This window comes from Echiichthys vipera (assembly GCF_963691815.1).
Source record: "Echiichthys vipera genome assembly, chromosome: 11".
Classification (NCBI taxonomy): Eukaryota; Metazoa; Chordata; class Actinopteri; order Perciformes; family Trachinidae; genus Echiichthys; species Echiichthys vipera.
Genome location: NC_139836.1, coordinates 14,477,628 through 14,505,349, shown reverse-complemented (window position 1 = coordinate 14,505,349; position 27,722 = coordinate 14,477,628). Strand labels below are relative to the sequence as shown.

The window sequence follows — 27,722 nt, the reverse complement described above, 5'->3', positions numbered from 1 at the left end:
ACAATGAGTAACTAAAGAATAATTACATAGACATCAGTAATGTATGTTCAGTATAGGTCAGGTGCTGTACAATTAAACAATAGCAACATTTTCTGCATTACATGTTCTATGAAAAAAATGTCATATTGGCAAATATCGGACAACATACAGTATATGCTGATATCCAGTGAAATATTGGTCGATAAAATCTGTCGGGCTATAATGTAAAGCTACTATGTACAGTGAATTTATAATGTATATCAAATCAACTTAAACATTACTCTTGATTTATTTTATGTTTTCAATATACACTCATCAATCCCTAAAGTCAGAATTGCAATCAACATTTAGGTTGCAGTAGTATAGATCATAAAGTCTCAACAGAGCGATAGCAGCATAAGAGCAAACACAGTTAATATGCATAATCAAGGCAAATGTCAAAGAGACCCAAGCATATCACACTGTTGTCACAGCATGATGCATCTGCACAGCAGAACGGTAGCATGAACAGGTTCTTTCATCGGGAAAAAAAAAATTAACTCCACTTGGAATGCAACACATCCCACGCAGTTATATGTGTCATATGTTTCATCTGTGCATAAGCTTGTGCTTCTCCTCTGTGCTCTAGTCACTCACCTGATAAAATGGTGTTTCCTAAATATTCCGTGATTGGGATGTACAACATATCTTGCTGAGATGTAAATGATATGGCTGGATTCAGATAGAAATCTGCTGAGTGAAATGGAAGCAAAATAAAACTTGATAACAGAAAGACTTCCTGTTTGCTGTTAGAATTCAGCTGATTTAGTCATAAATGTCTTATGTCGTGAAGTTTTGTGGATGAGGTTATATAGTTAGTGCTAAGATAGGAAGTCAATACTTCATTTTGGAGAAAAAACAAAAAGTACATCAGAGAGAGAAAATGAATCTCCACTATCCAGACGTGCACTACCATTCTAGTTAATGAGTTGACAAGAATTAGGGCATAATGCATGAGGGCGGTGGGGTGGGCATGGGATACAGATCGTTTCACTTCATTGAGATAATGACTTATCCTGAGAATGTTCATGGATTCAAAAAGATATAATCCACTCTGACTTCATCTGAAAACAGAAGCAGAAAACATGCAGCTCTGCCTTTGAAATTTCACAGAAGGTGCTGCGTGTAACAAAGGTTTCTGCCACTATGACATTCACCCTCCTAACACTCCAGCATCTTGTGGCGTCTAGGCTCCTCTGTCCAACTCTCTTGGTTTCTGTCTGTCTCTGCTCTATGTACGAGAGTGGCATCGGCAAGAGTGTGAGTAGGAGCAGTAGTATGGAGAATGGGCCCTGGCGTGCTGCCAGCTGTTTTGATGGCTCCAGATTGCCTCTGCGCTGGTAGGATGAAGCAGGCACCAGCAGGCCGAGGAGCTGTCAAAAGAATTACCCCAGCTTTCACTTATCCATGCATGGTGTACCACCCGGTGGCAAAATACAGCTACTGCATATGGTGGAGGAGGTGGAGGACGAGTGGAAGAAACAGGAGGTGGAGCTTCGGAAGAGAATCACGGAGCTATTCGCCCTATTTTAAGAGGTTTTAATTAAGCAGACAAAGCAATTTTCCCCCTTGCATCCCAAATGTCTTCCCCTTCATTGTTCCTCTAGTTGCTAATTAGCCCAAATATTAGTCTTGCCGTGTGAGGCTAACGCAGCCTCCCAGATGGTGTAGTAAGTGTGTTGCAGCAAATGCACATATTCCCTAAAGAGATGTGACATGTTAGACTCCAACACTGACAGCGTCTGCATTATATCACAAGGCCAGTGACTGCAGATGGATGTTTACTTACAGATACCGGGGATGAATACAGATGCTGAAGATCAATATACAGATTGATACACAAGTATACTCACTATACTCACCACACAGGCTTGACACACATACGCACATACAGTTGCTGACATATGCACGTTAGCAGAGGCTTTGCACAGTGCTTTGTCCTGCTCTACCTATTCACCAGCAGGGATTTTATGAGCTTACATTGTTGCTGAATAAAATCGTTGTACACCGTAGATCATTATTTTGGAATACAGCAATAACCTGTATGAATCCATAATCTTGCACTACATCATACAGGATTTTTAGGGGGGAGAAATCTTGCTCCAAAATATAATCCACATTAGCAATATCTAACTTAAAACATAATACCAATAACTAAAGAAGAACTGGTTCTTTGAGCTTATTTATTGCTTTTCAGAGCATAAAGCCATTTGCCATTGGTCCGAAACTTAAAGCAAAGAGGTGCAGAATGTTATTGCATAATTGTGAAATTCCCCCTAAAGGGGAATATGGTTGAGTTTAAGCATTAAACCACATTTTAACATGCCCTTTGACAGCACATTGTGTGTTAGTCACCATTCACCACACTTGAATCTAGTCACAACTTAGAGAGAACTGGTCGTCTCATGCCTGAAGCGATACGCACACACAGATGCACAAAATAGTTTGAAAAACATGGAAAATGTGGCTGTAATAGTACCGGGGCTTGATTTTCTGGGAATATAAGCATGTATTGTGGAATAGAGGTTTGGCTAGGAGACAAATAGGCAACCAAATGTGCTTTAGTACACAAACCTGAAGGAAACATTCAATGAGTCTCACTCTCTGTCTTCGTCAATGGACTATATTTAGGCTGTATATTTCAGCTTTCGATGTCTGGTTTCTACAGCTTCTTATGATAGGTCCCGTTGAGAGGTTGTCATCATGGCACAGCAAAGACTGAAGATTGACTTTTAAATCATTAAACTTAGTGGTAACTCCACTTTTAATAGTCTCAATGGGCTGAAAAACCTAATTCACTAATAAAAAAGTGTAACTCTCTTGGCTGTCACATGTATTCCTGACAGCACAAGCTTAAGTTCCACCACTCTGAACTGACACGCTGATCCATTTTCTATCTTTGCTCTCATTTCATAGCCCTAATGATGTCCTCGTATGGACAGTCACAGGGCAGCAGATGTGAAGTTGGCCTATGATGATGCTGTTTCTTTCTGTTCAGAAAAGAGTTCCTGTCTCTGTAAATCCATTCAGCTGGCAGGTTGTTTTCACACATTTAATAGCAGTGAATCTATTATTTGGATTGTGTATACTAAGATACTCAAAGAAGGCTACAGTGAAGAAGACATGAGCAGCTTTGAATTATTTATGATATCTCAGAGCCATGAAAACATTTTCCAAAAGCCTCTGGCAGGTGTTTTCTGGCAAATTTTGAATTGAGCCTGACGCCCTGATACTGTGGGACATCACAATCCTATGACGTGCAGGTGACAGCTCTTCCTTCCTCCTGTTTTCCTCTTCCTGCAGAGCCTGTTCTCCATTGGGCTGGGGGTGGGGGGCTGTGTGCCTGTCTAGCTGCCATTACTCCCCCTTTAGCCTAATTTGTTATTTCTCTGAATGTGTCCCCCACCCCAATAGCTCCTTTTTTCTTGTGAAAATCAGAAAAATTATGTTGTTTTCTGCTTTTAAGACACAAAATGAATGCTTGGTTTAGTTTTGGTATACTCCATCTCCCCTCTGACAGCCTCCTGATGGGTCGGCACAGAAAGTAGCTCCAGCTTCAGTCCTCTCAATTTATTTTGATATTTAACATGGGTGTACCATTAAAAAGGACTGGGCTTCCAGGATTGGATTTTTGACAGGTTCTCGATTTGCATTAGGTAATGATTCCCTCAAATGTCACACTACATATTGTAATATCTATCCAGACTTTATTTAAAGCATTTAAGATAATCTCTTATTTGAATTTGAGCAGAGGTGAAATTATTGGATGAAATGCAATATTTACTCCAGCTGCGATTGAGTATGATGTTCTTTATTTAAACGAGATGTTGCAAAGAGTACATCACAGTACATTTCTTCTCATCTTGATTCTCCAAAGCTGTTTGATTTTACGATAATGGAAGTCTATGTACCAGACAGTATGCCTTTTAATTAAATAGAGTGATTATATAGATATGACTAATGACATTTTCATCATTTTCTGTCCGTAGCTTATTTTATTTTGAGCAAATTTTCATTTTTCTATTTTTTATTATTATAATTGATTCAATAAGCATATTGAAAGGGGTAGGGTTTATGCTGGAGCAAGAATCTTATATTATATGTGCAGCACTCAGATGTGTCACTCATTGTTTAGTAGTAAGGTTTTTCATATCCCATCTCCCCAGCTAAAACATACACCTGGGCTACTGACACTTACTGTTTATTTGTGTACCATGTGAAGTATATTTACGTATCGAGAATAAGTCAAAATACTTACTGCTTCAAGAAAATGCTCTCATTGGGTCTTAAGTGCTTAAGTAAATGAAATGCCAAACTTTTTTTCAAATATTAGGAGCTTGCTCCATTTTTGCTGGCATCTGCTAACAGTATACTTTGCTTTAGCTGCCTGGCAGGAAGCAGACAGTTTAGCAGTAAGAACTCGTTTGTCACACGCCCCTGTCATCTGCAGCATACCCCAGGAGGGCGTGGAGAAATTGGATTTAGGTGAGGAATGTGACGGAGTCATCCCAGGGGATGGATGTGACATTGGCTCTGTGTGACGAGGGAGTGTTGATGAGGTGGTGTGTGTACATTGGTACCCTATCACCCCCACCATGCTCCATCTCCTGTCCTTCCAACTTGGCTTCTATCTGTCTCAGCACTGCAGCTGCAGTAATGGCTTTGTTATTGGGTTATGGTTTAGTTACACTACCGGAAATGCTGTTACAACCCCCTGCCAGCGTTAAACAATCTCCCCTGCATTTCTCCAGATGGCTGCCTAATGCTTTGAGTAAATGCAGTCACCCTGAACAGAAGCTCTATATTGAAGGTCCACAGACTATTACAATTATGTTGCCATTTGTGTTTTTTTTTTGTTTTCTTTTACCTCAGTCAATATCAATTTGTCCTTTTGTAGTTTGTCACTATTACATTGCAGGCCTATTGATGCAAGGATGCCACTCGTTCTCTGACAGTTTCTTTGTATTGGTGGAGTAAGATTTTTGTTTGTCATGTGTTCATGTTTTTTTGTCCTTTTACTGTCCTAGCATGTACCTTCCTCCATACTCTGCTTCCTCTGATTGAGGCTACCGTCAACTAAATTACCGCAGAGAAAACAGGACTGAGACTTTGGAGGGAGTGTGGATAGCTGTCCACTTTATTGCATGGTGTAATATGATGCTAGACCTCTGACAAGCCTTTACACACTGCTCTTGGATCACAGATTTATGTACCTGTCATTTAGAAGACCCTTTCTCGTACATTTGGAACTGACTCATTGATTTTGTATTGTACTGTAATTTTAGTAGCATAATTGTTGGACTCATCTGCAGTCAAAAAGACTTGAGGTGTCGTCTGTCAGTGAGACGTGGTAGTCTTCACTGACAAACCTGCAAAGCACATATCTGAGAAACACATCCAGAGACACTATGAATGGACTGGATGACAAGCCAGTGAAGGCTGCTAGACTTGCTCACTGCAAAGATAGTATTACAGTAGTAGTATGAGTGCATTTGTCCGATAGACACATGATGGCATTCCCCTTGTATGTTTAGTGAGATCCAAATCCTCCAAATCACAGAGGTCCCATAATGTAAGAGTTAAGATTCCCATGTCTTTTTTGATCATAAAGCAGGTTGACAAGCCCTCAATTCACAGAGAAATGCACACAGCCCGTATTTAAGCCTTTAAATGAGCCGTCAGCACTTCCCTACAGTTGTCACAAGTAAACTACATATAGGTAGAAAGTACCGCTACAGAGCCGTTTAATTCATTTCCGGCTGCAGTGATGTCTCAGAGGCAGTGGGAGTGTAGATGCAAAAGACCTGGAAACGCTGACCAATCAGAGCAGACTGGGCTTCATCGGGGGGGGGGGGGTGAATACAGGTATATTCAGACTGACAGTATGAGAAATAAGTTTTTTGAACATTAAAGCATGTAAACATGTTCTGCTAGAAACACAAAAGACAAATATGAACTTGAAAAGGAGCATTATAGGTACAAATGGGACATCATTGAAAGCTGAACTGACAGCCCCAGTCATTGATTTACTGTAAAACTGTTACACTCTGTTTTACTGATCACTCATCTTGTTTTCTCTACGTATTCTCTCTGCAGAGGCCACTGTCCTCAGCTACGACGGCAGTAAGTTCATGAAGGTCCAGCTTCCAGTGGTGATGCACACAGAAGCTGAGGATGTGTCTCTGCGCTTCCGTTCCCAGCGAGCCTATGGCATCCTAATAGCCACTACATCTAGGGAATCTGCTGACACCCTGCGTCTAGAGCTGGAGAGCGGGCGCGTCCGTCTGACGGTCAATTTAGGTAATGCCTCGGACATACACCAGCTGCAGCAGCAGAGTCATGTGTCACATATACTCTCTCTAACACACACACAGACACCATATACATATTTGGAATAGAAGGAGAAGGTGTAATGACTTTCAATGGTAAGAGTCTGCAGCTCTCCGCTCACTGCTAGTTGAGCACACAGCTGCCGTTGCCCAGCAGGGAATGCTCGCTGCCCGCTCCTATCAGCTAACCTCTTATTAACATCCATACATCTGTATTGTTCCAAAGGGAATTGCCCTTACAGTGGGCACACGGCTGTATTCTTTCCTGGTGTTGTTTCATTTCAAATCATCCAGTTAGCATTCATAAGAGGAAGCTAATAATTCCTCTGAAGTATGTTTATCATATCACAACTCCTCTCATCTAGTGGTTACCTATGTAATACAATATAGCCCCTAGTTGTGAGCTGTTAGCCAATCAGTCATCCCAGCAAAAAATAAATTGAGGACAAAACGACTGTGAGAGTGCGTGTATGTGTGCTTATTTGCTCAGGAAAGAATCCAATGAAGCCTGTGAAAAGTTTGATATCTCTCAAACAGAGCAATGTTGCACAAATGATAGCCATCTATTTCTCCTTTCCACTGGCTAAACAGAAATGGGCTCCCTAAGCAAACCTGTTTAGCAGTGCATACAAAGTAGACAGTCTGTATCTGCTGTCAACCAAAAGGGAAGCATGTGTCCCACCACAGGGAACAACAGCGCCACACACTGACAGGGCTGATAAGTCAGATCATGCGACTATAAAAATATGCCCTCTGATGATAAGAACAGGCTACAGTATTTTGTTTACCTTTTGAATTATCTTTGACACATTTCTACAGTTTTTGAGTTTTTTCACAGCCATCAGCCCTTGAATCCTGTCCTACCTGTCCCTCCTTCAAAAAAAGCAGAGCATTCCCTGTAAGGGTAGGCTAGTGTTGGTCTCTGGCTGTTTGCGGCCACTTTTTCTGCTGTGGTTGACAACACACGACAGACACGGCCAAATGGGAGGGAGGGGAGGGAGTTTGATCTCAGTCACCTTTCTTAGAGCATGACATGAGCTAAGCCCTAGGCAACGGAAAGGTAATTTTATATACCAATATGGATCTCCTGTGTGCTAGAAGATTACTTTGTTAGTGTATTGACAGTAATGTCAACTTGAGCTGCTGTGGTAGGATCAAGACAATCATTAGTTGTTATTCTACAAAAATGTATAAGTAACAATACCACAGTTTAAAACACTCCATTGCTAGGCCTTCATTCAAATCTTTTTTCAGTGTATTACCATATAATATATAATACCTATAATATGAGTAGCATTTCAATACACACCTAGTCAAGATGTAGCTAATTTCTACCTACTTTATACACTGTTGGGCAGTGGTGAAAAAGTCTACAGATCCTTTACGTGAGTAAAAGTATCATTACCATAGTGTAGAAATACAAAATAGAAGATAGAGAGAGAAAAGAATAAATCTAAAGTTTTGCCTTCAAAATTTTCCTTAAAGTGGCAATCCTTAAGATTTCAGTTCAGGTTGATATGGTGACACCCTACTTACTGCTGGTAACAGCAGATGTGGTTAAATAATTCAAGTCCCAGAATACTGGGGACAACTATTGTCGTTTTAATAAAAAAGTGGCAATAATTGTCCTTTTTTTCATTATTGTATGAGCAACCGTGATCTGATTTTATGATGCGGAGGGCATGTGTCTGCAAAGAGCATGTGAAAGTAGTTGGTGAGCTTGCCTAGAAGTTGTAGGTGTGCAGCCGGTTGCCGGCAGCTTTTTGTCTAACAGCTCACTGAGGCTGCTCCGTACTGTTCCATTATTCCCTGAAATATTTCAAGCTGATCTGCTGTCAGGCCAAAAATGACCATTGTCTTGTTTTGTAGCATGTTTGATGAACCATAGAGGTCAGAGTCAAGCTCACTGACAAACAAACTGCATTTCCTGTGACTACTTTATAATAAGAGTCAACTCGTGTTTCACTAGTTGAAAGCTTTAAACAAGAAGCTGCAGCAGTGGGTCAGTTTGGTTTGCATTAGCAGAAACTTGATATTGCATTTGTTCCGGTAATGTCGCCAAAGACACCCAGTTTGTAATACTGCAAATAAATAAATATTCAAGATTTTCATCAGTGGGACATGGGCTCAGTCACCATTGTGTTACCTCTTTTGGTGATAGATAGTGACTTAACATGTTTTCAAATGAAAATCTTTGAGATTGCCACGTCAATATAACAAAGTGTAGGTATTATCAAAATAGATTTTAACTATCAAAAGTCAAAGACTCATTATGCTGAATGGCTCCTACTTCTTGTGTTATAATGATGATTATCACTCATGTTTTTACATATGAGCAGCATTTTAATGCTGGTTGAGGTGGAGCGAATTTTACCTACTTTATGTATTGTTGGGTAATACAATCTACACTGCAACAGTGCACCCCATTTTATAACGAACAAACCAACTACTACCTTAAGCAGTCAGATTAATGTAGAGCTGTAAAAAACACAATGTTTTCCTCTAAAGGTGAGGTAAGTAGCATAAAATGGAATAGCTTCCTCCTGGCCCTGTCTGACCCTGACCAAAATCTGATGCTCTCATAATGTGTAGGAGATCATATCCTATCAACCTAAATCTCTGTAAAACATTTTGTTTGGCTACATGGAAGCACAAAGCAAAAGAAACAAGTCCATATTACAACATCTCAGATCTCATTATTATCTGTTCTACATTGCTGGAACATGTACTATTGTAAGCCATGCTGTGCTCCTCTGGCCCAAATACCACTGCAGTGCTTTCAGCAGCTCATTGCAACTTGGGGCCATGGGTGAGAGCATCAGAGGACGGGCAGTGTCCGTGTGTGTGTCCCCAGAGGGGTGGACTGTATGCTTTAATGATGTCTGCAGCTGTAACGTTGAAAGATGAATTTATCTCTCATCTATTCTTCCCCATCTAGATTGTATCAGGATTAACTGTACCTCCAGTAAGTTACTGTTCACCTTTCTTCTTCTTCTTCTACTTTTTTTCTTTCTAACTCTTACTTTTTCTGGACATTCATATTTTATTCTCTAGAAGCCATGTTTACAATTTCCTGTCTGCAACCATTATATGGTTTTTACATTAAAATATCCTAAAGCAACGGTAGTCAGAATTCAATCAGTGCTCTGAAATAAATTTGACTTGCACCTTGCATTGACATAGACGTTTCAATTGATCATAGAGTCTAAGAGCAACGGGTGCATAAGAAATGCCTGGTGGTTTTGTGCATCAGTAGGGAGGAGATGGAGGGAGGTTTGAATTAATGACAAACCCAAATATGACAATCAGCTGTGATCCTACACACTGAGTTGTTTCTAATTAACAAAACTTTTCACTCATGATTTCAGGCTGATATAAAACGCTTGCTTAGGCAGTGCAGGTATTTTAGACATGGATGATTTCCCCATCCTCCCTTTGCAATTCTTTTTTTTTGTACTTCAGTATTTCACGCCAGTTGTAAATTGATGAGGCCATTCAAGGCGCAGAGGAAATACAGAGTGTGATTTTATTATTCTCATTAACCTGCCTCACAGAGCAGAAAGAAAGGGATGAAGAGGGAGGGAGAGAGAATATATCTTGTTGTGGGATTCATGGTGGATATCTGTGTGTTTGTGTGTATGTGTTTCAATAAAGAGGTTACATTGCAATATTTTGGGAGGTAAATATCCTTGACATTTATTATTCAGGAACAGTGATGAATTAATAATTACTTCTCCGGAGTCATAATACGTGAGCCTTCTTCCTGTTTAATGACTCTGAAGTGACAGACACACTCTTGGTATCAGTAAATACCAACAGAAATTACACTGTAATACAGTGCCACATAATGTATATAAGGACACACTGTTCTCTCTGAACACATGAGTCTTGAATTGCTTTGTCTGTGGAGTATTACAGTATTTGAAAGTCATTGCCTAATGAGAACCGGGGACTCGCACAACAAACGCCTCCACACAGATCACATGATTTGACCTCTAGACATGCTTCTGTGAGCCGGGCACTTCTTAACACCTTTCTAAATGCTAAATAGCATTGTTCCTGCATCTTGAATAGCCTCCCTTGTTTGTGTATGCAAATAAAAAAAAGCCCCAAGCTCGTATTCCCCCTCTAATGCTTTAAAAGGTCATTCTTGGTTTGTGACGGTAGTTTGAAGGCAGAATCTGCGCATAAATGGACTCCAGTGGTTGTTATACTAATATTTGCCACACATTTGACTGATTACTTTATTTCTTTATTTAGTATTTAATTGTTCTTTACTGATATTAAATATCATTTCATTTCATACATTGTTTTTGCTAAAAATAACATGGGGGCAGGATACATGTAGAACAGCATAAGTTCCGGTTGAAAGTAACAAGCTTTAAATTAACAAAATACACAGATTTCCATGATTGTACTAAAAATATTATTATCAAATCCAGACATGCACTAGGCGATTTTTCAGAATCTGTGTCTTTAAACGAGCCGTCAGGACTTTCGTACGGATGTGATGTCACAACTATACTACAGTATATATAGAAAGTGATTCTACAAGTTCCCAGTTGCAATGATGTGCAGAGACGCTAAGAGCACAGATGAAGTATATTCAGACAGACTGAATGAAGTAAAAAAATATACTTTAAACATTACAGCGTGTAAACATGTTCTAGTAGAAACCCCAAATATAAGTACAAACCTATTAATTAGATAAGTAAGCCCCCCTTAGCGTATTCCGTACCTCCAATTGTTGCTTTGGTAACCAGCAGTGTGTGTTAATAGGCTGGATGATTTCACATCACAAATGAAAAATAAACATATAGCACTGGTCTGTTTTTGCATTAAGGTAATTTATTGCTGACAGTGAATTAGTATGAAATCTGTTCCATTTTATTCTCCGTAGAACTAATAGTCTTAATGACACTGTGCCATATTGTCAGACACTGTCATTTACAGACTTGATCTATGTTTAAATATAAAAAATAAAGACATACAGGAGAGGTTTCCACACATAGCAAAGCTATAAACCAAAGAGAAAATATTTTGATTGCATTTACTTTTAATATCATGCTAGAGTCAAAGCTAATGTTAAAGTAAAATAGGGAAAAAAACAGGAAACAGCATGTCTTGCTTCAATAGATCCAGACCTAATTGTGTCATAAGAAAATGTTTAATTGAAGTTCTTGAAAATGACTATTAAGCCAGTGCATTTCTTATGAAGAGTAAGCATTTAATTCATTTTTTCTAGGTTATTATTTTTCTAGGTTATTTTTGTCCTCTTTTTTTTTTTGGTTAATTAATGTGTCTTGTCAGCCGCTGCGGCTTCGGTCAGCTTGGTAAATGAAGAATTTCAGCACCGACTCAAAGAACACATCACTGTCAATTAGAGACCTAGGCTCCCTGGGGCTTCCCGGAGCTGTCTGAAGAAAACACTGCCACTTCGACTTAAACACTATAAACTGGCACTGAGTGACAAGAAACTAAAAATATGAACTAAAAATATCTTGTGACACATTGGCATCAGCTTTTTTTCAGACATTCTGGTCTTCTATTATTCATTAACTTGAACTGTAGGATAATCCCAATTTACAATGTAGCCACAATGCAGCAATGAGGGCAACTGTAAGTAATTATTCTGACCCTTGGCATCATCTCAAGGCAGTTTTGCTCTCATATTTGATCTTTACCACACATCATGTTTGTGTGTGTATGTTAGAAATAAGAGATGAGAGGGTTAAAGGGGAGGATGCATAGGAGTTGAGATATGCATACCTTCTGCCTGCTTAGCTGAAGACTTGCATTTAATCGCCATTATTACTGAGAACTTATAGCATATGTGTATAATGCAAAATCTTTCAACAAACCAGCGGTTATTTATTACTAGAGGACCACTTTTGTTATGATTTCTAACATTTAATTGCAACCTCTTTATTTATCCTGTTAAGTATATTCCAGTGTTTAGCTTAAACCAGTGTATACATTCACAACAGTAATCAAAGATATGTCTGATTAAAGACACTAAACACCTACTAGCCAATTCAATTAGAGTAGAGATTTCAGCCTGGCTATGGTATAAACAAATATAAAGAAACCTTTTCCAGCCTCTCACAGCCAAGTATTCCCCTTAGCCTTTGGTGTAATATACTTTAATGGTGCTCACCTTTATGCTAGGAAAAGGAAAAACAGTGTTTCTTAATCTTTGGCATCAAATGAAGTAATGTGTTGAGCAGACTGCTTGATTCTGTAATTCAGGGAGCAATTATATTGTAGATGAGTCAACATGAAGATAAAAAAAGATATCCCCCTCATGACAACATACGTTATGATCTAGCTAAGGGACTTTGAGACAATGATTGTGCTTAGAGAAGCAAGATAAGAGTGATTTTCTTTGGACCCTGCATCCCCCCTGAACTATATAAAAAAAAATTATATTCTTGTTGATATAACTATTTTCTACAATATGTAACAAGTATTACAAGCAAAGACTAAAATTAGATGTACAGGACATGTAAGAAAACCACCATATTTAGAAGAAAAAAAAAATACCGCTAATTGTTTAAAACCACACTATGTTTCTAAACTTGAGTACCCAGTGAAGGGAAAGAACAGTAAAGTGCTTGAACTGATGGCGCAATTATGAGGATGTTCTTTATGGTTGCACTGAATTAGTTTGATAAAGAGGCCAACGGGTTAGCTCAGTGGCCCTTGTAACAAACATTAGCTGCTTAGATTAAAAGCTGGTAATAAACATTGACATCCTCCAAAGTTCCAGCATGCTGAGGGACTTTCCTGTCAAGTCAGCAGGTAGTTAAAATGACAGCAGTTTGCAGATACTGCTAAAAATACATACAGTTAGATCGACGCGTGTTCAAAACAACCTTTCAACATGTTCGGTGTTGAGCTGTCTCAGTTTGCAGAACATGTAAATGTTAATGCAAATGGCCAGAAACAGCAGATAAGTATTGATTGTCACAATGTATTGTTTTAACACTATTTAACCTCTGCCTGCTTAAACAATGGCCTTTTCGGTTAGCGGGGCATTGATTGGACAAGCAGGTCGCCTGGTATTGTAACCTGCTAAAGCTTTGCTTGCCATCTGAGCTGGCTTTGATATCTGTGTTGATGGTAATCTGGCAGTAGTGGCCTGCTGCTTGGTCAGCGAGTCACTCTTCTCTCCACCTGTGTGAGTCACAGTGTCGAGGCAGGCAGCACCAGTATTTGGCCTGTCATCCAGCCAGCCAGAGCTGATTGACTGGATAATCACATCTTCTCATGCTGTCCTGTGCTACTCTTCTCTCTCCCCACTGTTCCCTTTGGGCCTTAAGTCAATGAGGCAGGGAGAGATCACTGTAGATCCATCACTGCAGATAGATCACCATCAGTGAGGGCACTACAGAGGGCTGGACATGGCAGGCAGTGGGCTAAAGGACGTTAATGTCTGGCCAGCAGCTGGACCGTAGACTGCACTACAGGCGTAAAAAAACACCCTACAGTAGTGAATGTTGTGCGGGAATGTGCTCCTTAATACAATTGACCTCTTTTCCCCTTTCCTTTCTTTCCTCCTTGGAGAGCAACAAGGACACGGTGGTGGAAGGCAAAGATCAAGCATGCTTTCAAGTCCAACTCCAGCCCATTATTTCATATCTCTCCTCCTTAATCCCCCGCCAGTTGTCTGGTTTCAGTCCTGCCCCAGTGTTTAGTGCTTACAAAGCAGAACTGTGCCTCTAAGATTGAGTGTGTCCCAGTACTTTGGTACCCTCAGATTTGCATACACATTGCATCTGGACTTTGAAGATTGCAGAAAAGGAGGAAAGGAGATGCCACAAATAGTTGGGGGAATGAAGATGACACCCATCAGAAAATACTCCCCACGGTGGGCAAGGTATGCAGAGCCAGGGAATTTTTATTACTGTTGCAATGACATGTTCTCATTGGCCTGTTTGGTTATGTGCCCAGCAGGGGAACATCAGAGCTATATGACGAGCCAAAGATGCTCTAAGATGGAAGCTGCATGAAAAAATAATGTTTGCCCCAATTGGACCAAATGTTGGAATTTCTAAATGCAGAAGTGTGTCTTCAGAGAGATTGTTTTTTTTTCTTTCTGCTTGTGAGATTACAGAGATCTGGTCCAGTCGCTACGATTCATGTTTGATTTTAAATTTGATTATCTCTCCTTGAGTCAATGTGACATCTCTGGCCGCTTGCAGTAACACACTTTATGCAATTTTAATATGCTGGTTTCAGGAGTTGGTGTATGAATGACTCAGAGATATGAAGTATTATTAGGTAAATATTAATTAGTTAAATGGTGGTTTTGTATTATTTATGGATTCAATTAGTGCATCAAACTTGCATTAATATAACTTGTGAAGTTTCTTCAGTGTAACTGACAAAATCGTCTGCCTGTTTTTTTTCCACACAGCCATATATTTGCGAGGGTGTTGATGAAAATCACATTCTGTATTTCCTGCTTTTTGTATTACTGGATTTCCAGGAACAATGGCCTGTTTTGCATTTAAGGGGTTCGTTTTACCACTAAGGACACTGCCCTCATTATGCAAGTATTTATTTCAATATTGCTATTTCATGCCATGTGGTGGACATTAGATACCAAGTCGCACTGTCGTAGGTAAACAAGATGGAGAGTGATGCTCTTTTGTTTAGTGCCTTGCTCCATCATAGCCTTTTGGTAGTTATATGCTGCCACCAAGTGGCATTATAGGAACAGGGAAACATCACAAGCAATGAGAGAATAATGAAAATATTAAGTATCCCTTGTTTCTTTAGACACTATACATTTACAGTAAAACAGTTAGTGTGAATATTGTTGGTAATAATAATGCGACATCCTGATTACTGCCTCCCTCCTTTTGGTTTGAGGGAAATGCTGTTCAGTGATAATTCCAAAATGTGACGCCCCATCTAATGGTGTGATCAGTACAGCAAATGCAAGTCAGAATGATGTGTTTTTGTGGACCATTAACTATGTTTACCTTAATGTTCTCTGCCTCTGTCAAACTACTTAACTCATCCACTCTGTCCTCCTCTCCATCTCCCCCTCTTTATCTCTCAGACTTTCTGTAATGTATGTGCTTTGTTTGCATGCATGTGTGTTAACCGTTGTGTGGACTGTCCCGCAGGCAAAGGTCCAGAGACTATTTTTGCGGGTCAGAATCTGAACGATAATGAGTGGCACACGGTACGTGTGTTCAGGAGGGGCAAGAGTTTGAAACTGACCGTAGATGATCTGCAGCCTGTGGAAGGTACTTCTCATCCTCTGTTCCTCTGACAGAATCCTATTATTCTCCTCTAAACTTAAATAAGCTGTAACTTGTGTTGGGCTCACAGATTCTAGGTAAGACACAAGCTCTAGTAATGTATTTGTTTGTACTTCAGTGTGCTGTGGTGGGTTTGATGTTTTGTTGCTGTTTGCAATTCATTAGACAATGTTAAAAGCATGTCCTAGCATAATTATATTATACAAGTCTAAAGATGGCTACAAAATTCAATAATTAGCCACAATGCCCTGAATTTTATCATTGTTGGAGAATAGTAGCAACTTAATTGTGTGTCTGTTCCTTGCTATGTAGATAGACTCTCTGTGGGGCTGTTTGCCTTTAGCAGTAGGACAAGTTATTTTTAGACCTAAAGTCTGTACTGTGTTGTTTTATACTTGTCTTAGTAGAATATTTTACTTCATTGTATTTGCAAATATACCACCTTAAGAAAACTACAAGTTTTCATGCTTAATTACGTCCAAAACTTAAAAAAAAGATTACACTTTTCCAAACCGATTTGCCTCCCCATGCATTATGCTTGCACAGCTTAAATTAAATCATTCATCGCTAATTTTATCTTGCGCAGTCTAGACAAGTTCAATCAATATTTGCGAACATGAGCTACTGTCTCTGAAAGCCAGAAGCCAAAGAAATAAGTCTCAATATTGTGATGCCCTAATCAGCTATGAACTTTGGAGCTGCTTCATAGTTGTTTACATCACAAATTTGAGTTTTAGCACTTTTGGGTTAGAGTTGTTCATGTTCATCTTTTTGGACTGTCATAGACCATAGAAATGACATGCACAAATGTCCCACAAAGTTCCCCTTTAATGTCATATGGTGCTATTTTCATTATTTAGAGGATGTGTAGTTGACTCTGTAATTGTAAATCATCACTCCCTTAATTGTTGTGAACCCTCAATGACATTGTCTCTCCCTCCCTCTGCTGATCAAAGGTCAAATGGCAGGTGACCATACCCAACTGGAGTTCCATAACATTGAGACTGGCATTGTAACAGAGAAGCGCTTCATGTCCATGGTGCCGTCCAACTTCATTGGCCACCTCCAGAGCCTCTCCTTCAATGGCATGGCCTACATAGACCTGTGTAAAAACGGTGACATTGATTACTGTGAGCTCAATGCCATGATTGGCTTCAAGAACATCATTGCTGACCCTGTCACCTTCAAGTCGCGCTCCAGCTATGTGACCCTCACTACACTGCAGGCCTACTACTCCATGCACCTTTTCTTTCAGTTCAAAACTACCTCCTCCGATGGCCTCATCCTGTTTAACAGTGGGGATGGAAATGACTTCATTGTGGTGGAGCTGGTCAAAGGGTAAGAGAATGCAAAATTTTTACTGACTTTTCTCGCATATATTTACAATAGATGCAGTCACACCCACTTTTGTTATATCTTTAAGGTTAACAAAACACTTGAAGTGTCAAATAATTGGATATTTATTTCGTTTTTGACTATTTTTGACTGCATTCTTAGTGCAAGAGTCACTGGGTTTGACAGTGGCTTTCTTGTTTTGGTTCAGATGAGGTAGCGACTCATACTACATTAACTAAACAGATCCCCCCTGGCACACATTACTTCATTTATGGGGCAAACCTACCAGCCACCAGGTGTAGAGACCCTATACTGTGTTGAATTATTATTAAATTAGTATAGCAAGATATATATTTATGTAAGAATCTCCATGTGAATGCATTATGCTTTTATTAATGTAGCCCTTCATACAGTTTCCAAACAGGATATAATTCATGACAGATTTTTATGCCATTACCATGGGAACTCAAATAATTTGCTTATCACCTCTATGCCAGAAAATGTTACTGAAAGAGCTGTCAGCTATTACTGTTCTTTTTAATCTTCATGAAAGCAAAACAAATACCCAACATAAAAGGGAATTCACTACACAAGGCTACATTCCTTCTTGCTGAAATGCAGCTATGAAATGACCTTCTTTTAAATAATGCCTGAAGTTAAGGTATTATTCAATGTGCTAAACATTAAAGTCATACATTTTAATTAAAATGAACATGCAAATCATAAATTGCCTGTAAACCAAAGAATTTAAGACCAATTTGTTCAGCACAGCCCACAACCCTTTGTTAATGCTGCAACACTCCGATTATTTAGCTCCTTTTAAGACAGCTGTACTTTCTGATACTCTCAAAATGGCACATTTGAACACACAGGCATGCAGCAACAGACACACACACTTTTGCTCCAGTTTTCAGAGGTTTATTACACTTTTGTAAATGTTCTACTTCTCGTTTTTATTATACTTGTTACAGTATATGCATTTTGTCGATGACAAAAATGTGAAAGTAAAAGTTTATAAAGAAAAAATCTTGACCTGATTAAGTATATGCATAATTTTGGAAACATCTTGAAAGCCTTTTTCATAATGCTATGCTTTCATGTCCTTCCAGTCCTATCCATGGTTGAATCCGCTCATGTTGTTAAATATCTGGTTCCAGTTACCTGCACTATGTGTCTGACCTGGGAAATGGAGCCCATTTGATCAAAGGCAACTCAAACAAGCCGCTGAACGACAACCACTGGCACAATGTCATAATCTCCAGGGACACCAACAACCTCCACACTGTCAAGATTGATACAAAGATCACCACGCAGACGACTACAGGAGCCAAAAACCTGGACCTGAAGGGTGCGTAGGCATAGTGAATTCATATATACAGTATATACGGTGTATATATTCGATTTTGTTAAATTGGGGCAGCAGTGGCCTAGAGGTGAGAGAAGCAGGTTTGTGACTGAAAGGTTGCATCAGCAGGATAAAGCCTGCAGCGATGGCAATGCTTAGCCCTCACTCATTACCACCACTGAGGGACCCCAGAGTGAAAAACTCAGCCCCCATCTGTTCAGTAACCAACACTTACAGCAGGGTGTTCATAATATAGACCATTTGTGCTTAGCAAAACAACATTTTATTATTTTCAAGACAAAATAACAAGCTAACTGTAAGGATATTGGTGTAATTAGATAGCTAAGAGAATGTTGTAATAATTGTTATTCAAATTTTTCATAAAAGCTGATGACAAATGTCTGGCCCTTACAAACATATTGTATGCTTGTATAATAAAATGAAACTGATACACATGTTGATTGACAGATAATTTACATATTTCAATCTTTCATGTGGATACAATACATTATCAAACAACATATCATTCATTCAATGAAACACAAAGGTCTTAAGTCAGAACAATTCAGTGTGATATCAATGACAATGCTGTCTAAAGGGATGTGCTTTTCATTTTACTCTGTCATGCTTTACTGTAACAAGCATGAAATGGAAGCTTGGTTTCATGTCTTGTTTCCACTAGGGGTCAGCATTGTCATATTTCTTCACAGGTAACCTTTATATTGGTGGGGTGGCTAAGGAGATGTTCAAGGAGCTGCCAAAACTGGTGCATGCCAAGGAGGGTTTTCAAGGTTGTCTGGCATCAGTGGATCTCAACGGGCGGCTCCCAGACTTGATGTCGGATGCTCTGGACTGTGTGGGACAGATAGAGAGAGGATGCGAAGGTGAGACTACTCACCTCACTAACAAACCTTTTTGTCTGTAGAGTTTAATAACTAAGCTGAGGTTTGAATTAGTATGATTGACGCTTAGAAAGAGAGTTCTTCCCTTTTTAAATCGTATTTTTTCTACTGATAAAATCTCTTAATTACCCTGGTTTCCCCTCATTTTCACAAAGCTATCCTGAGTCATTGTGACACCATGAAGCTCTGTATTGATGCTCAGTTCTCCCATTCTCAAGAACATACATACACTGTGAAGCACACCCACACTGCCGACCTGTGGCACATCATTTAACATCCATAAAGTGTATTAGTATTCTGTTAGAATGCATCAAGCTCTGACACTCCTCCACAGGCAATCATTTCTGTTTCACTTAGCCATAATCTGATTATTCTCTCTGCCATATTTGTACTGCCAGTGTTTTCCCCCATTTTATCCCCATTCTGTTTTGCTCTGTGCATGCTTGCTGGATCTGAGAGTATGCCAGAAGCAATCCTTTTGAATTATGTATGAAGCCTTTGTTGCATGTATGAATATCATTTGCCCAGTCTAATGTGTGCACCACATCCAGAGACAATATTTGATTTATTTTTCAACTTCACTCACTTAGTTTAATTTCACAATTCATCCACTCTCTTTCTATTGAGTATGCAGCTTCTGATCTTTTCATGTTCCGACATTACAAAAGTAATCAAATTCAGAGCCCTCAGTGCAGGTCTGTCAAACTTGCTCTTTTGGTTTTGTGCCACATCAATGGTTGCGCTTGATGGAAATGGCTTCTATGATAACACATTTATTGAATTGTACTGAAGGAGTCAAAAGATAGCATAAAGTTGCTGAATGCATTTGACTACAACATAGACTATTAAAGAAAAAGTACATATTCATTTTTCTATAACTGTACAATTGACTGAATATAATGGACAAATCACATCTACCTCCCATAATAATGACTTAACAATTGCATGCTTTTTCTTCATATTGCCATTTTGAGAGTAGTTGCTATTATATTTTAGCTTAATCCGGCCTCCATTATACAATACACTTTTTCCCCTGTTGCTCATTCCTCGCTCTATCTCTCCTGCTTCAACAGTCTGTGTTTCTGCAACTCCTTCTCTGACGTCTTGGTGCTTTACTAACAGCTGGTATACTCTGCCTTTTCCTTTCCCATTATTTTGCTGACAAAAGTTGCATTGATGAAAGCTGACTTGCAAGGTAGATAGCTTTGTCTGTTTGATACAGAGTCTGATGTCCTTCCTCCCTTTGCATCTGCAATGCCTCTGCCCCCCAACACTCCACAGTATCTACCTCCACACTTTCCACTCCCTGAACAGGATATCTGCCTAATTTGAATTTACCCACCTGCCATATGGAATGGGCTTCAGTCCCATAGGAATACAAGTATCATTGCCATCTTGTATCAGTACATGGGGCTCACATTTTAATTTGCACTCACAGATTGTATGTTGTTGGACATGTGTCATTTACGCTTTTTTTTTTCATGTTTTCGTTGACATACTGTTCATAGATTAGATACCTTTGCATGACTTATAATGGTCTTAATAACTATGTTTTCTCCTGCATGAATTCCTGTTTGAAATCACGTTTTTTAACTCAAACCTTGGTCATTTCAGTGAATCATTGTTGTTATACGCCCAATGTTTACCAATGCCATATTCCTGTTATAGTCTCTGGCATTCACAGCCGCAATGTAAGTATGAACTATATTGCAGCAGAAGACTTTAGTCTTTTAAGATTAAACAATTAAGTGTGCTTCAAAACAAATGGAACCAGTGGCCAATAATGTCAGTCAATTCAGGTGCATTTTAATGATTAAATAGTAATACAATTATAGTTACTGGATTTGTAATTAAAATACATTTGAAGTTAAGTCATTCCATTATTCTCTACCTCAAACCTTACATATAATAAAAGACAGAAATGGGTTCTCCTTGTAAAAAAAGTATGATTCTATATCTTGACCATGTGTGCTTCTGTCTGTACAGACATATTTAATAGAGAAGTTTAATGTCTGGTGGTATACCAGCATATTGTCACATAGTTCACCAACTCCCAAGTCAAGTCAACTTAGGTCCCATTACATTTGCAACACATAAGGCTCATTATAATATGATTTTGTAAGCTGTGAGATGATGTATCATGAGTTGAGTGCAATTTTTTATGTATTCAAATGTATTTCAGAGACATTTGCAATCATTAGTTAAACTGTGTTTTTCACACGGCAAAAAGGACACTGTGTACTGTACAGTATTTTTACAGTTGGATTTTTTGAGCCTTGAGTGGGCTACAGCAAACACTTGAACTATTAGCAGTTACCATAGCTACTCTTGAGACTAAGAAGCAGTTACTGTGGCTACATGTGATTCAAAAAAGAGAATATGTCCTTGCCTACTTCCCCTACCCTTCCTCAGACTGCACCCATCTTTCAACTCCGCCCCCTTTGAACATTCTAGCCCCCTACTTCTAGCACCCTTGTTCGTAACAACCATTTTCGCACTCGGCATTCATTTTGATCTCAACTACACATCTGTAACGTTTCATGGCCTTATCTTGTACGGTTATGATGTTGCAGACAGACGGAAATACAAATAAACCTTGCAAAATACTAGAACACTCTTGTGTTAGTTCCCGTGACAGTTGGTGTCTTCAGGACCACATTTTGCCATTATGACACTCACACACACACACACACACACACACACACACACACACACACACACGCACGCACGCACGCACACACACAGTCTAACAAGGTTAAAACACTACCAGTGTCGCAGTTGTGGCTGGTAATAATAACTGACAAATAAATGTGTCCAAAATTGTTTAGTAAATAGTACAAAAGGTCCAAAACCAAAATTATTCCTATCCTTAAAAAAATTCTAAACTTAACTCTGAACTTAACAAAAGAAATGTATGATAACAGCATTCATACATACTAACCCCTGCCATTCCACTAACATTTCTCTATCAATTGAACTAACTCTGCATCACTTTCGCTCACACAGACAATACAGTTTGTGACTGCACATTGGTTCGGACTGACAGAACGACTGACTCGCTGCTACACTGATGGAATGATGGAAGTAATAGATGCGCAAACAATGATTAAACATTTCAACTGCAAACACATCTGGAGGCACCATTACATCAAATTCACATGGATAACTTGGATTCTTACTACTTACAAAACTGAATATTATTGTCCTATGATTTACAGCTGGTAATAACATGTGTTGCCTGATTGCACTCACCATCTGCACAGGTGCGCAGGGACGGATGACAATTTAACTATGCTGTATATAGGTAGTGAGTGGCACTGCAGTACTGTTCCCAGGCTGCAATGATGGTTCAGAGGCGCCAAGAGCAAAGACTCAAAAATGCTGACCAATCAGAGCAGCCTGGGCTTTTTCTCAAGGAGGTGCTTGAAGAGACAGGTGCTAAAACAGTGTGAGTGTGTTTCAGACAGAGGATGAATACAGGTATATTCAAACAGACAGTATGAAAAGAAATGAAAAGAAAGCATCCAAAATGCAAAAGCAAGTCCAAATTCCAACCATAAACCTGATAATGAGAATAATATGTCCACATTATAAATATCAAATGTAAATTGAAATATGGAAATCACGGATGAAAGTTTAATCCAAGTCCTGAAGTTATTTAAATACCTCAAATGTTGTTGTTTTTTTGCTGCCTTTCACATGAGTGAGGTTGTTGTTGTGTCTGTTAACTGAATACATTAGCATCCATTGAGGGTTTCGGGCAGGCAGTTGGCTACAATCTGGAAATGTGTTGCAGTTTCTTTATAGAAACATTATAAATCAGGCTAAATATACAGTTGGAAATGTTTGCATAGCATATGTATGTTAGTTCTGTGTATGCTTCCATTTGCAGAAGCCTATTGTCTGTATGTTCTGTGTGACATTTAATTTAACGGCAGAGTCAATCTGCAGACTGTGCTGCCATCTATTATGAAAGTCCACTCACCAAGTTGCTACTTGTCTCCGTATTCAGGCCCCAGCACTACATGCCAAGAGGACTCGTGTGCCAACCAGGGTGTGTGTCTTCAGCAGTGGGAGGGCTTCAGCTGTGACTGCAGCATGACGACATTTGGAGGACCGCTGTGTAATGATGGTAGGATGCCTTTTTCTGGTTCTAAAATCACAAAAGAAATTAATCGTTTTTTTTATTATTTTTTTTATTTTAAATGATGTGGACAAAAACATAGAAAAGCAGGGCCATTTTTATCCTAGGCTTTTACACAGCATTTGTGTTCGAGCTCATTAATGGTTCTTGTCTGTTTGCTATATTTGTGTCCTCACGAAGCATGATGTTTGCCAGAGATAAGACATATTTGCTTTGTAAACACTCCAGCTGAATTAGGCCCAGACTATGCCATGTACAGTTACTTGGTCAATTAGAATGCATCTTGCATCATTTTGTTTTTATAATCGCTCTGCTTTGGAGATACAGTGTCTACACTGAGGGTGAAGAGAGCTGTTGCAACTCTGTAGGGCAGACACTTTTACATTTGTGACATGGGGCTGACAGGCCAGTGAAAGCTCATTAAAGTTTGAGAGATGTACCACTAGAGGGAGGAACTAACGTTTTGCTCGGCTAAATAAAACATAAACAAAAAGTCAATTAAGCAAACAAAGAGTTACATTAAGCAGAAATGCACTATTATTAAAATCTTACCAGAATGTCCGCTACCAATTAAAACCTCATACATACCATAAAGATTCAAACTTACTTTGAGCCACATGATGCAATTTAAAAGTTCTGTGGTATTTATCTCTCTTAAAGATGGTTAAATAAGCATTCTGTTTTAGGGACTCATTAATGTTTAGCCTTTTGAGGGAACTAGGCTAATGTCTGTTCCTCCTTTAGAAAATGGGCTACTTCCTTATGCAAAACATGCACTTGGGATTTTGTTTGGTCATTATTTTCCTCTGCAGCGGTTCACACAGTAAGGGGTGAATGGGTAAAATGGCGAACTGCATTAAGGAGAAAAGAACAGAGTGGGCACTCTGGAGATGACAAAAGCAGAGTAGAGTGCACCATAAATGTTAATGCATTCTGTGTCTCTTATACCAGCTTGATAAGACTCCATCTTTTGTTATGAACAGAAAGTTTTAATAGATTTCTGCGCAGCCCCATACGCTGGACATATCTACTGCCTATGATAACACTAAAAGGATTTTTCTGTCACTTGAATGTGCGTCCTGCTGGTCCTGATTCTAGCCCTCCTCTGTGTGTTTTACTCTCCATTTCATTCCTCACATCATGTTTGGATCAACCGAAGAGTAAGGTTGTGCTAGAGGTGTTGAAGGATATTTTTGATGGCGAACTCCTCGTGAACCTTTGTTGTGCATTGAAAGGAGAAGAAATGCAGTTTGGAACTTTTTTCCCTTTCTTGCTGTCATACATATTCATCCTGAGCAGGCCCATACAGCTCATTTACAGCACTGGGAGCAGAGCAGCTCACAGGACATGAATGAATATATTATTTCCGAGCAAGAGTGCTCTACCTGCTGGGTCTAGTTACTGTAGCTAGTCTCATTATTCCTACTGACCTGACAAAACAATAGGACGGCGGATCAATGTGCAGGCCCAAGGGATGCCATATGTAACCAATAAAAACATGCTTTCCAGAAATTTCTTTCACTACAGATGAACTGAACCAGTCCTCGGAATAATGATGCAAGACATCCTCACTCTGCCAAGGAAATTCTATGAGTAGGAAAAATGAAGCTGGAGATGGTGGGGTTTTATTTGTGTTGATAGATTGTCATGGGGATAGAGGAAAAGGGGGAGCGGCAAAGGAAGGAAAGAAAGCATCTCAGAGGAAAATATCACTTTTTACCAGCTATATTTGCATAAGCTGAAATGCAGGCAATTTACAACAGAGCAATGGGTCTCCAAGAACTTACACACAGCATTCCACATATTTTTCTAGTGGGTAGTCTGCTTTCTCAGAAGGAGAAAACTAACATTTTTCATCCCCTGGCCCCATAATATTCTCAGCCTGGATCCATTGTACAGCTGCCAGTCACAAATCATAAGGGGGGTAATATTATGTCTGATAGTACAATGCATCTCGTCATTCAGCTTATGTAAATTCAAAATTTAAATCATTTTGATCAGAACACTGTGTTAAGCTGTGCATTGGCAAGTATCTGGTGATCCGTATAATGGCACAGGGGTTCTGATTCTGTGTTTTGGAGAATAGATACAGTATCATAAAACATAATATTGCAATACTGAATTGTATCAAGATTCTCTTACACCCCTAATATTGTGTATTGACACATTTGTGCAGTTGTACTGTAAATCCTCTGTTAATTAATATTTTAAAATACTTTTGAAATTCTGAAATTACCTTTTTGTCTGAGGTTTATAGATATAAATGGCGTACCAGTGACTTGGCATTGTTTTTTTGTTTTTTTTTAAACAAGGGAAATAAAGAGAAGTGTTTGGGGAATTAAACATACAGTAGCATGGCAAGTCATTTAAATCACTGCATTGCAGGTTATAGCCAAAGACACATGGCCTTCTAACTGTTTTGTCCTAAGGGGGATTCAGACTAGCATACAATATAATATAGATACAATGTCAGTGAGATAATAAAGTGACTGGTTTTTCTTATTGGATTGAAGTTTCATTATCAGAAGAGTATTTTTATTAAAATTGACAATGACATCATTTATTTAGTTGACACTCGATAATGCGGCTAAAGCATTTTCATAGCTCCTCTGTTTTTTGTTTTTCATTTCATTTCAGTGCATACTATTTTGTTTTACAAATGCTTGTAGCTTTCCCCAACAGTCTTCAATAAGCATGACATGTACTGTATGTCTTGCCTGTATCCACATACACTCTGCACTGTGGGTTTTTTTTTTGAGACCAATCCACCATTTCTTGGCTGTGCTATGAATGTGTTATGAGAAAAGTTAAACTTTTCAGAACAGTGCACACTGTACAGTTCAGAGTGATTGGAGGAATGATGAAATAGATTAAAAAAAACAGTCTTCAGATCTTCTCTTCATCATCTCTGAAACACTTCATCCAAGTGATCAACTTTTCTTGAATGAACTGTTTTTTTTAGAATATCTGATCTCCACTGGATACCTGCAGTCAGTGAAAGTAGGAGAGAGAGGAAAAAAAATAAAAATACAAGCCACGCTGGCCAAGATGAATCTCTTTCAGATCATCATGCATGTAAGATGAACTGGTAATGGTTGTGAATGCATTTGATTTCATTACCACAAGCCATTTTTGAGGCCAGTTGGAATAAAATTGCATGTGGAACATGCTTTTGTTAGTGGCCCAGGAGGGAGACACAGACCGCATGTATCTGTGTGTGATGAAGTCACAAGCACAACCAGTGATGGCAATGCAATACATTACCACTGTCTTCTTTTAAGCTTAAAGTTTGAGTTGTTATTGCATTATTCCATGTTGTCTTCTCTGTAATGTCTACAAGGTTTGAAAAAGTGTTCTACTTTTCATTTACAAGAAGCTGGCTTTGCGTGTGTCTGTTTGTGGCACTTAAACTCCAGTCTAGACCTCCTGAGGGAGTTGCCTGCAGTGGTCAAGTCTGAGTGTAATGTACAGAGACAAACAAAATGGTGTTTGCTGTTGAGCTAAAGTGGGTCGTGGAGAGGATAGAACGAGGGGTATGCTTGGCCTTCACGCAATTTTTGTCCCGCCTGATTGCTCCTCTGCCCAGTTTTATAGCCAGAGCTATTAGTGCCATGTCAATATATTGTATCAACAATGGAGGTTTTGCAGTTCTCCATTGTCTGTGCCCAAGGGGCAAAGATGAGCCCCTCTCACTTGATTTCTAATGTGTCTGAGTCAATGCTCATTCTTGTGTCTTTGTACCTTGAGAATAGTCCATTTGGGCCCCAGGCTCGGTATCCAACATATGATCTGGGTTAGATATGGGTCTAATCTTTCTTAAGCACATGAAAGTTAAATGACCTTATTTCTGTTATATACCGCCTCCTAGTCTAGAGACAGCTACCCAAAGTGAAAAAGACTAGAATATTAGAATCTAAGAAATCTAAGCAACCTCAGAAAATACTATTGTATTGTAAGTTACAATGTATCACATTCCATTTCTGCATGTCTTAATTTCTGTAGTCATTATTCAATAATAACATTTAGAATTTGCATGAACAATGTTTGCACTAGTTTAGCACGTTAAAATCTACAGCCTTTTCCTAGACTTTTCTTTTCATATAAAGTAGGGCATGTGTGTTTCCTGAATTTAACATGCAGGCAGAAGACAGTTTTGTCCCAGTCGTCTGTGGTGGCATGCAAGGATTAGACCACTTAGTTTGGTTTGGATCAATACAAGGGGACACTCAGTAGTAGTGATGCCAAGGGGATATGAGGCGCTGGAGTAATCAGCCTGCTCTCACGTGGAAGTAATGTTCTCTTTGCCCTGGATATGGCCCTCTGTTAATGTAGCTCAGCGAAACAAATCTACGGGTCTGAAAGTATTTGGGTTTT

The 27,722-nt window shown here is 39.1% G+C and overlaps 1 protein-coding gene across 12 annotated transcripts in view; it reads left to right on the top strand.

Annotated features, from left to right (window-relative positions):
* The window catches only part of LOC310953864 (neurexin-1a), a gene marked incomplete at its 5' end in the record, with an annotated part of 257,217 nt that overhangs the window by 107,069 nt on the left and 122,426 nt on the right, over positions 1-27,722 (top strand). For 11 of the 12 annotated variants that reach the window (XM_083923113.1, XM_083923117.1, XM_083923114.1 and 8 more), the window contains 7 exons: positions 6,115-6,318; positions 9,286-9,312; positions 15,485-15,607; positions 16,579-16,960; positions 18,115-18,305; positions 19,013-19,186; positions 23,217-23,336. In XM_083923113.1, the coding sequence (XP_083779239.1) occupies positions 6,115-6,318; positions 9,286-9,312; positions 15,485-15,607; positions 16,579-16,960; positions 18,115-18,305; positions 19,013-19,186; positions 23,217-23,336 (1,221 nt within the window). The remainder of the gene's footprint in view (positions 1-6,114; positions 6,319-9,285; positions 9,313-15,484; positions 15,608-16,578; positions 16,961-18,114; positions 18,306-19,012; positions 19,187-23,216; positions 23,337-27,722) is intronic. The other variant, XM_083923116.1, reaches the window with a different exon arrangement.